The following is a 13,909-nucleotide window of genomic DNA, read 5'->3' as shown; positions in this document are numbered from 1 at the left end:
ATATATTATATATTACATGTAATATTACTAATAATATTACAGTATATTGGCATAACACAATATAGTAATATGTAATACTAATATTGTGCTATGCCAGTAATATAATATATTGTATGTACATAAACTGGTAAGCCGCTCTGAGTCCCCTTCGGGATGAGAAGGGTGAGATATAAATGTCTTAAATAAATATTAGCGTCAGGAGAGAATGCTTCTGGGGCATGACCATACAGTCCGGAAAACTCACAGCCACCAGTGATTCCGGCCATGAAAGCCTTCTACAACCTTATCCTGTTTTTAGGAATGCGTGGACCCCGAATCTGGTGGGAAAAAAGGGAAGGGGTGTTCTGGCAACGAGGGCCTTTAAACAACCGCCGAAGAGGAAACTCCCCATCCATAGATACCATCTCTACACAGCCGTCCACCAAACAGCTTTGAAAAACCAAACTTTGTGAAGTCCTCCCTATCCGTCCAGGAGCTCAATAGAGGGGACAGTTTATGGGGCAGCAAAAGGAAAGGGAGGGGAAGCGACAGCACTAACTTGAAGGTAGTAAACATCTCACAGATTCCGGCCTTTATGGCCGCCCAGTCCTAAACAACCCTCTTCTCCGTGCAAGCATTTGAACTCTCCGGGTTGCGGGGAAGGGGAAAACAAGGAGGTGGGGTGGGGGGTTTCTTTGGGTCTTCTTCCTCCCCTGAATGGGGAGAAGGAGGGGCGGAAGGAGAACAGGCTGCACAGCGGCGGCGTTGGCTTGCCGGCTTTCAGTCACTTGGTGGCAGTATACAAAACACGTAAACAACAAAAAGGGAGGCAGCAATTAAAAGCAAAGGGGACAGAGACCGACGAGAAAGCAAACACATTCCCAGACCATCGCTAACCACATTGAAGATGAAGGCTTCTTTGCCTCCAAAGGGTCCGGAGTGAATGATTGTGTAGGTAGGATCGTAGGCGACTCTCAATCCCAGCGCCCACGAAGGCCTACATCTTAGTGGGATCCTTCCTAATCCATTCGAAGAGACCAGCTCAATCGGATCTAGTGAAGGAATAAGAAGATCCACACCTAATAAGACTCTCAAGGTGACTTTACCAAAAAAAAAAGGGGGGGGGGGAATCCAAAAGCAGAAACCAAAACAGAAGGCGCTACATTATCTCCAGCCGAAATTATCAGTATGCAAAAGGGATACCTTTGTGAGGCTCGGAAAGACCCTCCGAGATTGAGATTTAGTTCGGTTCAGATCTAGACAGGGGCGGGCCTCGCTTTTAGTCGCTCCTGTGAACGCATGGAACAAAACAGGCCTTGGCCTGTCCCGAAGCTGAAACCAGTCAGTGCCTTCAAAGACCAGAGGAGGGGGGAAAATATCACATATAGGGGAATACTACGTAAATATCACCAGAACTAATTATGCCCATATCCACATTCACCAAATTAACAACAAAAGGGCTTTAGGGGCTTTCGGCTCCTAGCTGCCCCTAGCCATTGAGGGATCAACACATTCATATGTTTTGCTCTCTTTCTTTCTGCTTCCTAAAAGATACACACGCACCCCAAACAATGGGCTCCACATTCTCCTCTGTGATAAGGCAACCGCCAGAGACAATCCCAGCAGAAACAGATCTCAGCAGAAACAGATTGGAAAAACATCTCCATAGACGGCCCATTCAAATCGGTCTTTCCCGAAATTACCACCCTTTCCATTCAACCAAATGATGAAGGGGCAATGGTGGAATTGTTTTAAAGCTCAAGGAAATTGGGCTCCATAAGATCAAGGAAAGACACTTCATGGTACTCTGCAGGACAGCTCCAACCAACACAGAGGCATAGGGACTGAGGCGTCCTTGAAAGGTGGACACATTCTCCAGCACAGCCTGATAGTGTGTGTGCAAATATACACAAATAAAAAATATTCATGAAACACCAAGAGATCACACATAGTACATACCAATTTGATTCAGTATATAGGTAGCGTTCTTTTAAGATCCCATTTTGCACTTTCCTTCTCCAAAATACAAAAGACTTTCCCAAAGGCAAAAGACTTTCCCCGGTTCTATGTAAGCTTAAAAACTTCGCCAAGAACTGATATGTATTTGAAACATTGTACCCTTTTGTTTGCTTTGAACATTTTTGGCGTTCCTTCACTCAGAAGTGTTTTTGCACAAAGCAGGGGGTTTTTTGTTGTTGAAAAGGCTCAATAGACTTTTGTAGATTTCAGTATAATCAACCGAAGTTAACAGTACAGCATTCCTACAGCACATATTTATTTACCCAGTAGTCAGACCCATAAAGTTCAATACAGTTTGGTGTCATATAAGTTAGTGCAAGATTGTAGCATCAGGAAATTTAATAGGGGAAAGGATATGCAGAAATATTGGTGGCACTATGAGGCAGCAAACGAACTATAAATACAACTCACTTTTCAACACAACGTGACACACGCAAGTGCACACATCCCAGAACCACAGCTTACAAAACCAATGAAAAACAGCTTCCCCTCTGTTAAGGATATAATTCAATGGGGATGATGATTATATTATTATTTCTAATTTTTGTAAGATTCATCTTCTTCTAATAAACCTCAGTGGGTGCTTTTGTTGCTTAAAAAACAACAACACATCTTTGGCCACTCCTTCAGGAAATCCTGATTATATCCCTTTCCGCAGTCTTTACTAGCTCATGCCAGCCTCAGTCCCTCTCAATAAATGGAAAGGAATGTAAATCGGTATATTGCCTGAGTATTATTACTGTTGTGACGGCAGTTGTCGTCTTAAGACCTTTGACTCCTTATATTCTCTCCCCTGCGACTTTCCCCTCTCATTCTTCCCTCTTTTTCTCCCTCTGTGCTGGAAAAAAATAGCTTGGCAATGACGATAATAATGATGATTAGAATTAAGTTGTTTTGTGCTTGTAAAGATATATGCTGGAATGCTTACAAAGTTCCTTTCAATTGTTTTTATTATGGCCCCAGCCACATTAATAAATATATATGATTTATAGTGCTGTGTCAAATTTGTGGTTTTCAATTTTCACATTTACTACAGCGTTTATGACCCCTCTTCGAGAATTAAAACCAGTGCCAGAGGCCAACGCAACCCTCATATAATCGGATTTTGGTCCTGTATGTTTGCCAAGAATCTATTCTTTTTCCTTCCTAAACCTGTATGTCAATAACGCTCCCTCTTTTCACTAAATCCCTGGTCTATGGTGATGTTATAGATAGAAGAAGTCATTCATTTCCTCCCGTTTAGTCTGCAAAATACCCAGAATATAAATCAGGTCCATATTCGTCCTTTTTATATCTACTCAAATGTTGGGAGTTTATGAACGACGGCCATACGTCAGTTTTAAAGACAAAATCGATACGTTTTGTATGGGCGATCCTCAGACCTGAGAGACACAGAGGTGATTGTTGCAGAAGGCTGGTTTTTTATATATATATATAATAAAAAGACACAACAAATAACATTTTATAACCGAAGACGCTGGAAAGGAGATTCATTTCTCCCAACGACAGGAGAAAACAGGCACCCAGACTTCAAAACCTTGAGCAGAGAAGGCGAAATACTACCAGGAGAAGACATTTCGGGGACCATGTGGTTCTAATAAGCATCCTTTGGTTATTAAAAGGCCTTTACGCACACCGGTTTAGGCCACAGCCATGGCACCAACAGCATATATCAAGAGCCCAGGAAGCCAAGGGAGGGAAGGGCGTCTAGATAGCCTCCTCCTAAATCCAATTACTTGCAAGTAGGTCTAATGGGTTTCTTCCACATACACACACACACACACACATCGACCAATGACAAAGGTAGGAAGCCATTCCCTTCACCGGGATGGAGGTTAAGCATGACAGCCCACTGCAACCCAAAGGTTGGAGAGCTGCTCTCTCTCAACCAGACACCATAACACCATCAGCCACAAACAAAACCCATTTCTCCACCTATGCACACATAAGTCGGTGCAAATACATACAAGGATCCCACTTACCCTTCGCTGAACTTTTCCTTCTCTTATGGACAGAACCTATGCGGTGGCTTGATGGCTGTTGTTGTTGTTCTTGCTGCTGCTGCTGCTGTTGTGATGGTTTCCCTAAGAGTTAAATGGCTGTCATCATTCGCATGCTTTTAGTCCCATTTCCTCCATTCCTTCCTTCCCTTCCTGCCTTCTTTCTTTCTCCCACAACCGAAGGGCAGTTCCTTTTCTCCTTTTTCTGTCAACCCCAGTCATTCCCGGAGCCATCCCCTGAGCAAAGCGTTTCATTGCAGAACCCCCTCCAAAAAGCCCTTCGCTGCCGGGCTCAATGGCACATTTAATTGCAGCGAGGCCTTTATAAAACCTTGATGCCGACTGTGTTAAATATTTCATTAGGGGAATTCAGGCTGAGGGGCCTAAAACCGAGACAAACAGGGCGTCGTTTCCGAAGATTTGCATCTCCACATATTGTATTAATATTGGCAAGGGGACGCCATTTATAATACTTCACGAGGGGTCTTCGGTCTTTGTTCCCCCTCCCTCCCCCACCCCCCAGCTCTTTGTCATAAGCCTTGGTCTTCCTTGCTTTGGCTTTTGTTGTTATTTGTGTCCCGATGATTTTGTCTCTAATGGTTAGAATATTGCCTGTGTCTATGGTTAGCTGTGGGAAATCCAGATGTCAACTAGACAGAGAATCTAGACACAGAAATGTGTATCTAGATGAGTGGATTGTATTTACTGGGTCTTTCTTTTAATAGGCTTGTATTCATACATACACACATACAGAAAGAGAGAGAATATAAAGAAGAAGCAAGGAAGGCAAGGCTGAAAAAAGGGAGGGAGGGAGATTGGAAGAAAAGGAAATATGTAAAAGGGAGGAAGGAAGAAAACGAAAGATGAGGAAGGGAGGGAAGGAAGCTGGGAGGGAGGACAGAATGTCATATATTTTGTTACAAAGTTGTAAGGAAAACAAAAGAAATCATGTGAAGGAGAAATCACATATACTTCTGTTATATGCTTTCAAAGGAGAACAATTTAAAAAGAGAAGAGAAGGGAAGAGAAGGAAAGAAAAGAGAGAGTGTGTGTGTCATATATTTTGCTCCAGAGTTGGAAGAAGCCCAGTCAACATTTGACTCTATAAAACAACTCAATATAATGTTACAATCAAAAGAGACTGTTCCAAAATACTGGTGTGGTCAGACCCTAACTTGAACAAGTAAAGGCCTAAAATATTTCATCCTTTACCCAATCGCATTCAGAGAAAACCAAGACAAGGAAGGCTTGCTATGCTGAGCAGAATTATTCCTCAACATCAATATATAGGCTGACTAAACTTTATCTATCTATCTATCTATCTATCTATCTATCTATCTATCTATCTGCAACCCAGATACAGCAATCCAGTATCTATCTATCTACCTACCTACCCACCTACCTCAATACACATACATATATATACACGTTTGGTTAGCCTCACGTCTATATATATGGGGGGGGGGGGCAGGCTGACTAAACGCTATATATATACATATACATTATATATTCCTCAACACACACACACATATAGACGTTTGGTCAGCCTCATGCCTATATATATATAGGCGCCAGGCTGACTAAACACCTATATATATCCTAAACATCACTATATATATATAATAATCAGCCTCGTGCCTACACACACATATATATAGGCGTGAGGTTGATCAAACGTAAATACATATGGATGTTGAGGATATATATATATATATAGCCGCCAGACTGACTAAACACCTATATATATCTTCAGCATCTATATATTTTGACGTTTGATCAACCTCAAGCCTGTGTGTGTGTGTAGGCGGGAGGCTGATTAAACTCTCTCTCTCTCTCTCTCTCTCTCTCTCTCTCTCTCTCTCTCTATATATATATATATATATATATATATATATATATATATATATATAAAAATATGACATGAGGATGGCCAAACACTGGCCAAGACAGGCACATTCACACGGTCAGGAACAACTTCTAAAAATAGACTAAAATCCTCCTCAATCCTCCTCTCCAGTGAAAGGCTTCCCTCAGGAGCCAATGGCAACCATGTGTTGGGGCGAGTGATCTCGGTTGGGGTGGGGGGAGGAAAAGAAGAAGTAGGAGTGGAAAGGTAAAACATACACAACCCACCTCCTAATACACAACCAACCGAGGCAACACATAATTGCTCATTAAAAATGGCACTTTGGTTTGCCTTGCTACGCCACAGGAGGGGTTTTCTCTCTGGGATAGGAGTGGAATACTGCGCATGTGCACGGAGACTCACACGCACGCACACACATACACCCTGATCTCTCTTAGGAAAAGTTGCTCCTGTCTGTTGGTGTGTTTGTTTATTCCATCTCAAACCACTTCCCTTTCATAATCATCCCTGGGACTGGATGGCTAGTGGCCAAGGCTTAGCCTGGACCCAGACACTGCTTTAGGTTGTAATCGGTGGGCAATGCCGTCAGGGGGTCTCTCCCTCTCGCCGCCGCCGCCGCCCCCCTCTTCGCTTCCCCTTCCTCCATGGCCCCCCCTCAAACCCCAGGCAACACTGCACCATTGTAAAGGGGAGGCAGACTGCAGCCGGCATCTCCAGCAAACCAGACCGCAGTGACATCACCGCCAGCAAACCCACTCCACACACACAGACACACAGACGAAAGCCTCCCGCCCCCCGCCCCCCCGCACCGAATTAACCACATTTGCGCCGATCCTTCCTGATCATATTCTGTCATAACCAGGCTACACCCCTCTTTTCGTTTGCTTCGCCACCACGATGCATCATTATCTTTAACACCCACCGCCATGGATCATTAGTTACACATTTTAGCCAATAAGGGAACACTTACCCGATTCTCTCTCACACACACTCTCCCTTCTTTCCCTTCTCTTGCTTTCTTTCTTTCCCTCTCTGTCTCTGTCTCTTTCTTTTCTGCACTGACGCTGCACAGTTCAGTTCCACAGATATATATATATAACAAAACAAGAAAAACAAGCCATCATGGAAGGCAGAAAATCAAGCCAAGCATCCATCCAAGCAGCCCTTCTCTATTTTGAACGTGACATGAGGGTACAAGAGAGGGAAACTGGGCTTGCGTCTCCTTCCACACTCTTACTGTAACTACTCACCCCCACCCGTTTAAAAAGCAAAACAAAACAAAACAAAATCCAATGTATTTTACAACTCCTGCTCCCCCTCATCATTGCATCCTCCCAAAGAAATGTGTTGCGTTTTGCCCCTAGGGGTGGAGAATATGAGAGGAGGAGGAGGAGGAGGCAATCAGCCGCAGCAGTAAACTCATTATTCCTAAAATGCCCAGAGCAACCAACAATTCCAACCCCAAGGAAAAAATAGAGAGGAGAAGGCAAAGAAGAGGAATAAGAAGGAGGGGGAAAGGGGGGGAAGGGGGAGAGAGAGAAAGACCAGAGACAATTCGAGATTCCTCGCACCCCTCCTGCCCCACCCAACCCCCCCACAAATAATTATTAATAATAATTAAATGGAGGAAAATAATACAGATACCATCGTACCCCCGTTTCACTGGCACTGCTTGGACTGTTAAAGGAAGGACTACTGCGAAAGAGTCATAAGAGAAACCACAATAAAAAGTTCACGTTCATGGATGGAGTCCACATGACTTCCTGTGGCCAATCCAACTTGTGATTCAGTCGTAAACTTTTATTGCTCAGCTGTAAATTTTCTGCAAACAACCAAGAATGCGTTGCATTTTTGTGACGAGTGCAAATGCTCCTCTCTGTCGCCATGTTTAGAGAATTCCTCTTTCCTAGAGATCTACTTATGTGTGTGTGTATGTGTGCAATATGTGTGCGCATGGAGAATACACACACACACATACACATACGCGCAGGAGGGAGAACAGTCACACCCACACACCCACACCGACTTTGTTTCTCAATTCTTTCTTTTCTCATTCATATTTTCCTGCCTTAACAAACGCTGGGATAATTTTGCAGAGATCTGACGGAGGGGGAGGAGAAGTGGGGGCTTTCGTCTTTAAGTCTATTTATTAATTTACACACACACACACACACACAAAGGGTGGCGAAGGCGGGGACAAGGGAGCTCTGGAGGACTATCATTCCAGGCTACACTTTTTCCTATTATTGCTGCTGGTTTGCTTATTGTTTCCAGTCTGGATCTGGATTGTTTATTCAAGTGGCAACCCATCAGGGCCACAAACCCTGGTGTTCACATTTCCGGACTGGACCTTTCATGGACTAAATTACATCTTGCGGGGGTGGGGTGCAACATGGAAAAACCACAAATGACAACGTGAATGTGTGTGAAACACACAGAGAAACACAGGGCCCTTCCAAACAACCATATTACCCAGAATATCAAGGGAAAAAAATACCACAATATCTGCTTTGAACTGGATTATCTGAGTCCATACTGCCAGTTCCAGTTCAAAGAAGATAATGTGGGATTTTATTCAGCTGTGTGGAAGAAGCCATAGAGACACGTCTAGCCAGGGTTATGCCACTCACCGCACCCAAGATTTGGGTTGCATCCCCAGACCATGATATCTACTCCTCTTGACCACTGACTGCCATTTTCATCGCCTTCCCTTCCACACTTGGCACTCTCCTAGGAAATATCAAGGTCGTCCCAAATCCCGAATTTTGGTCCTTCTATTTAGAGTAGGTTTGTGAGGAGCAGGAGGTTCCTGAATAAAACCTATCCGCCAAATGGGGCAAGTGTTCTCTCCTTTGGCCTTCAGATCCAAAAAGGCTGGAACAGGTGACCTCAAAGGTGGAAGCCCTTTCCCATTTTGCACATTCAAGACTTCATTAATCTCAATACCTCAATATCCCATCGAGGAGTCTATAGGCGCTTTCCCCTGGTGATACCCTGAGATTCAACACTGTCGTGTATTTGTATACATATGCCAACACTGGTGTGGTGGGAATTATGATGGAATATACTTCCTTGAGTTAGAGCAAACCCATCTGATGGATAGATTATTAATCTGAGAAGTATCAAAAGTATTTTCCTTTAGATTTGCTAGTTCCATCTGGGGCGGTAGACAGAAAAATAGGTAGATGAAAGAACAACTACGGATAAGATACAAACATCGAGATATACACAGATGGACAGATGGAAGATGGATAAACAGACATTATATACACACGCACATATACTCTCTCTCTCTATATATATATATATATGTATACACACACACACACACACATATATATATAACGGAGGAAATCATCACTTTGTTGTTGTGAGTTTGTTGCTGTGATATATATATATATATATATCACAGAAGACAGTATCTGATGGAGGAAATCATCATTTTGTTGCTGAGAGTTTTCCGGGCTGTATGGCCATGTTCCAGAAGCATTATTTCCTTTTGGAAAAGGAAAGAATGCTTCTGGAACTTGGTCATACAGCCCGGAAAACTCTCAGCAACCCAGTGATTCCACCCATGAAAGCCTTCGACAACACATAGACATCATTTTGTGGAGGGGCAGAAAGACAATTTGGTGAGGAGAAGTAGGAAGTCTACCTTGGATTCTATCTTCTGCCCGACTTTACCTACTTACCCATTTCTCACGGGGAAAATGGGGCTGGATTGTGCCAGCCATTGCTTTTCTTTCTTAGCCAGGCAGTTGACTCTTGTTTTCGGCATGTTTTTTTGGAGAAAGCAAAGTGTGGGTGTGTTCCCCAATACATGTGCGAGTGTTTGTCTGTCTGAAAACACACCATAGCTTGCAGTCCAACCGGATGGAACGGAAATTACTTTTTCTTTCTTTCCTTTTTTTACAAACCGCCCATAAATTTTATAACAGGTAGTTAAAAGTTACGACGAGGAAGGAACCCTCACAAGGGCGACTGGGGAGACAATGGACGCTCCCTTTTCCAGGGAGAAAAAGGGTCCCATAAAACGAACAGGACATTTTGATCTCTCTATCAGGAGCAAACCTAACCTGTCCTGAACAGTTTTGTCCCACATCTATGCCTTTCCCCCATTTCCTTTTGGGCTCTTCCACACAGCTATATACCCCAGAATATCAAGGCAGAAAATCTCACAATATCTGCTTTGAACTAGGATATTTGAGTCCACACTGCCCTATATCCCAGTATAAAGCAGATAATGTGCAATTTTATTCAGCTGTGTAGAAGGGCCCTTTGTGTCTCTATCCTGCTTTTCTTTCACACACTTCTTTAGTCCGGAAAAGCATGTTGTCCGCTCCTGATGCGGATTTAATGTCCGATTGGAGAGGAAAAGATGGAAAGATTGCTGAACATTGCAAGAAAACTAAATGTCCAATCTAAAACTGAGTTGTAAAAAAGATAAGAGGAAAACAGAAAAGGGGGGAGAGAAAAAAATAGAGAGAAATTGAAGAGAAATTAAAATTTCCCGACTTTATTTTACAATTTTTTCTCCTTCCGATTATTCTAGATTTCTGTCTGAAAACTTGGTGCCTGCAAACTTTGGCATCTATGTGTCAAATGCCCTTTGTGTACATTGCCCGATATCGAATCGAAATGACTACACAGCATCCCTCTCCACCCACCTAATGGATGCATTATCGTGTAACTGCTGCTGTGATTAGAATAATAAATTAAGAGAAAATGAGCAATATGTTCCAATGCAGCTTTTGGAGGAATTATATTTTTTCCCTACAAATCACAAATGGAGATTTGAGAGAATTTTGATTGGTTAATAAAAAAAACAAAAAAAAACCCTCTGCAGAATACGGTGATATTTCTTACTCCAGGCGGGTGGATGAATCTCATTTCAGTAATAGTAAAGTAATGATCATTTCCGAATCAGCCACTTTGTGAAAGGCGTTATCTTCTTTCAAATTACTTCGCCCCATAAAAATGGCCCTTTCCCCTCAGTCTCACTTCTTTCCCCCCCTTCCAATGATGAAGTGATTACCCAAATCAAAAAAATAAAATGAAAAAAACTGCGTGTTTCATGGAAAGATGCGAATGGGTTGCCTTGACTAGAAGCCATAAACATCCCCCCATCCCAAAATGGAACAGCTTTTCCTTGCAATTTCAATAATTTAACTTCTAACCCTATGATAGATAAGTCTCGTTCGGGAGATTCCTCCAAATCAAACCACTTAGGAACGTGGACTTAAATATGATGGATGGGTTGCAGATACAGCTTTTTTTTCCCCTTCTTTTCTCCCCCACTTCTGTTGTGCCCCCCCCCCCTTTTTCCCATTCTCAATTGCCTTATTTTGAAATTAAGTAAGTTTCCTTGCCGGTCTTAGAGCTATTTAAAACCCAATGTCGGACTATCCAACCAATGGCTTTCTTAAACCGCGAAGAGCGATAAAGAAGGGGGGAAGAGAGGAAGAAGAGGGTAAGCTCAAAGAAGACAAGGGTAGTTCACTAGCAAGAGAAAAAAAAGGGCTCCGAGCTTGGCTTTGGAAGGCTGGGGTCGGAGTCCAACTTTTTGCTTATTCGCGTGATGGATACATACATTCCAGATATGCATATGGAATACTACACATGGTATGCCACATGTATATAAAGTATGTGTGGTATGTGCACTGTATATACACAGCACACATACCCAGACACCATTAACCGGGCCCCTTACCTTAGGATGAGTAATAAAACGGCTTACCTTGCAGTCTCACAAAGCCTACACCTTGGCACGCTTTATGGCCGGTCCCTGGCATAGAAGAGGCGAATGGACAGAGCCTAAGGGTGTCCACTCCAGGAGGAGAAGCCTTTTGGAGAAGGGCTGCGTGCGCCTCTTGCCGTGGATTCGGATCCTATCCAGAGGGCGCAAAGACCCTGCTTGGGTTATGTATGCCTGTGGGATGGAGACCATTCCCCAACCATTAAAATGGTCGTAATTCTCTATCTCTGTTTTTGTCGCAATCAGATATTCCCCGAACTGGGTTTTGGAGTGGGGAAAAATGGGGGGAAAGTCGACAGAACCTGCATTCATCACCTGGGAAGCAGGGCCGCCATGGGCAAGAACATAGGACCCCCCCTTTTTTGGAGAAAGGTGTGCCTTTGGAGATAACCTGCGCTAGACTTTTATTGTTATGAAATTTGTTGTTATTGTCAGGTTCACGGCTTTGGCGGGGTACTTAAAGCAGAAGGCATTGAGGATCCTCAACACCTGACCGGGTTTCTAAACCCTCCATAAAAGCAATTTGCTGAAATGTGGATGCGGGGAGGTAGAAGACATATAGAGACCCCCTTTCCCTGTTCCTTTGTACAGTTGCCTTCTGTAGAGTCCAGCACAGAGAAACACACACACACACATTTAGTGCAGTCACTCGCATAGTTAAGGACCTCTGGGTGGGTTTTTGGAGAAGCTAGGAATGTTCCCAACCTCCCAGACTCTTTTCCAGATTCATTTGACTAAGCCAGGATCTCTCTCAGGAATCCCACAATGGCTTATCTGGCTATCAGTATAAACAACCTGTCCATTTGCAGACCAGATGCCGCTGGAGGATGCGGGCTCACCAAACAGGAGGAGATGTCTGTCTGTAGGAATAGGTCCCAATAGGTCGCTGTGCCCTTTCCTAACACGTGTAGAGAGCATTTCCACGGAATCTCCTTCCCTCCCCACTTATCCCCCCTTGCACTCGCAAACTGGACAAACTATCCCATGAAACTGTCCCATCACCACCTCACAATCTCCGAGGATGCCTGTCATAGATGCAGGCAAAACGTCAGGAGAAAATGCTTATGGAACATGGCCATACAGCTCGGAAAACTCACAGCAACCCAGTGATTCCAGTCATGAAAGCCTTCGACAACACATTATCCCATGATGCGTGACTGTTGTGCTTAACAGAAATGGAAGGAGAGAAAAGGAGGAGAGGCTCTGAAGCGCCATTCTCCTTGCTGTCAGAATCCATTTCAGACAAGCAGCATTTAGCGACAAAAGTGTGGACCTGGGTGGGTCAAGGCACCCAAAGGGACCTATCATTTGATGGAGGGTGTGGAGCGGGTTCCATTTCAGCCAGATTGTGTGTTATATTCTGCATTCTATCACAAAGACCGGTTTTGATGCCTCCATTAAGGGCTCTTTCTGCATTCTCTTCATCTTGTGGGTTGGAGAGGGACCAGAGGCAAACTTGATCCCTTTAATCCCATCCTACCCAGGCGCACATTTAATAGGATGGAAAAGACTCCACAAATATGAAACTCTGGGATTTTTCAGTGCACAGCCGTTCTGGTCAAAGCTAGTGAAAGGACCATCTTTGCTAGACCAACGCTTTTGAAATTGGAAGAGGCGAAAAGGCAGCTGCACCATATAGCGAGGAAAGAAATGTAATACCAGTTGAAACAGTAAACAGGAAGTTACCAAAAGGAGATGGAAAAAATAAACTTGAGGAGAGGAAGCCATCACCCACCCATCCATCCCTAGGTGGTCGTCATCTGAGAGTCTTTGTGCAGAAAACGGGACTTTATGTGCAACCCAAGTTTAGACATTACTAGGAAGTGAATGCCACTGTGTTCAGTGGGGTTTACTCACTTGTGGGTTGCAGGCAAAGAGATCATTCGCAATGGTCCCACAATACCAACCCTGAAGTGCTGGAATCGGAGGGCATTTCCCCTCCTGTCTTGGTTTATTCAGTTGCTGTCCAGCTGTTCCTCCCTTTGCCATTCCTGTCTTCCTGGTTCCAAGTCAATGTATTTAGGATTTTAATCCCCAGTCTGGGAACGTGTCAATGTAACGCCTCCTTTCTTTAGAAGTGAAAAGCTGGGTCTTGAGTTTGAACTGTTAGGTAACTTTGAACATATGGAAGCACCAAGACCTCCTGTGGGTTAACGAACATATACTATAGGTCTAAAGAATCACCACGGTATTGAAGAAGGCTAGGTTCTCAATCTCTTTGAACATATGGATCCACCAAGACCTCCTGTAGGTTAACGAACATATAGTATAGGTCTAAAGAATCGCCAA

General features: G+C 43.6%; 1 protein-coding gene across 4 annotated transcripts in view; it reads right to left on the bottom strand.

Annotated features, from left to right (window-relative positions):
• The window catches only part of hoxc10 (homeobox C10), a 219,035-nt gene that overhangs the window by 169,995 nt on the left and 35,131 nt on the right, over window positions 1–13,909 (bottom strand). For all 4 annotated transcript variants that reach the window (XM_062971624.1, XM_062971625.1, XM_062971627.1 and 1 more), the window contains exon 3: window positions 3,981–4,082. In XM_062971624.1, the coding sequence (XP_062827694.1) occupies window positions 4,017–4,082 (66 nt within the window). In that variant the 3' untranslated portion in view covers window positions 3,981–4,016. The remainder of the gene's footprint in view (window positions 1–3,980; window positions 4,083–13,909) is intronic.

The sequence above is a fragment of the Anolis carolinensis genome, chromosome 2 (genome assembly GCF_035594765.1).
Source record: "Anolis carolinensis isolate JA03-04 chromosome 2, rAnoCar3.1.pri, whole genome shotgun sequence".
Lineage (NCBI taxonomy): Eukaryota > Metazoa > Chordata > Lepidosauria > Squamata > Dactyloidae > Anolis > Anolis carolinensis.
This window is presented reverse-complemented; position numbering and strand designations above follow the sequence as displayed.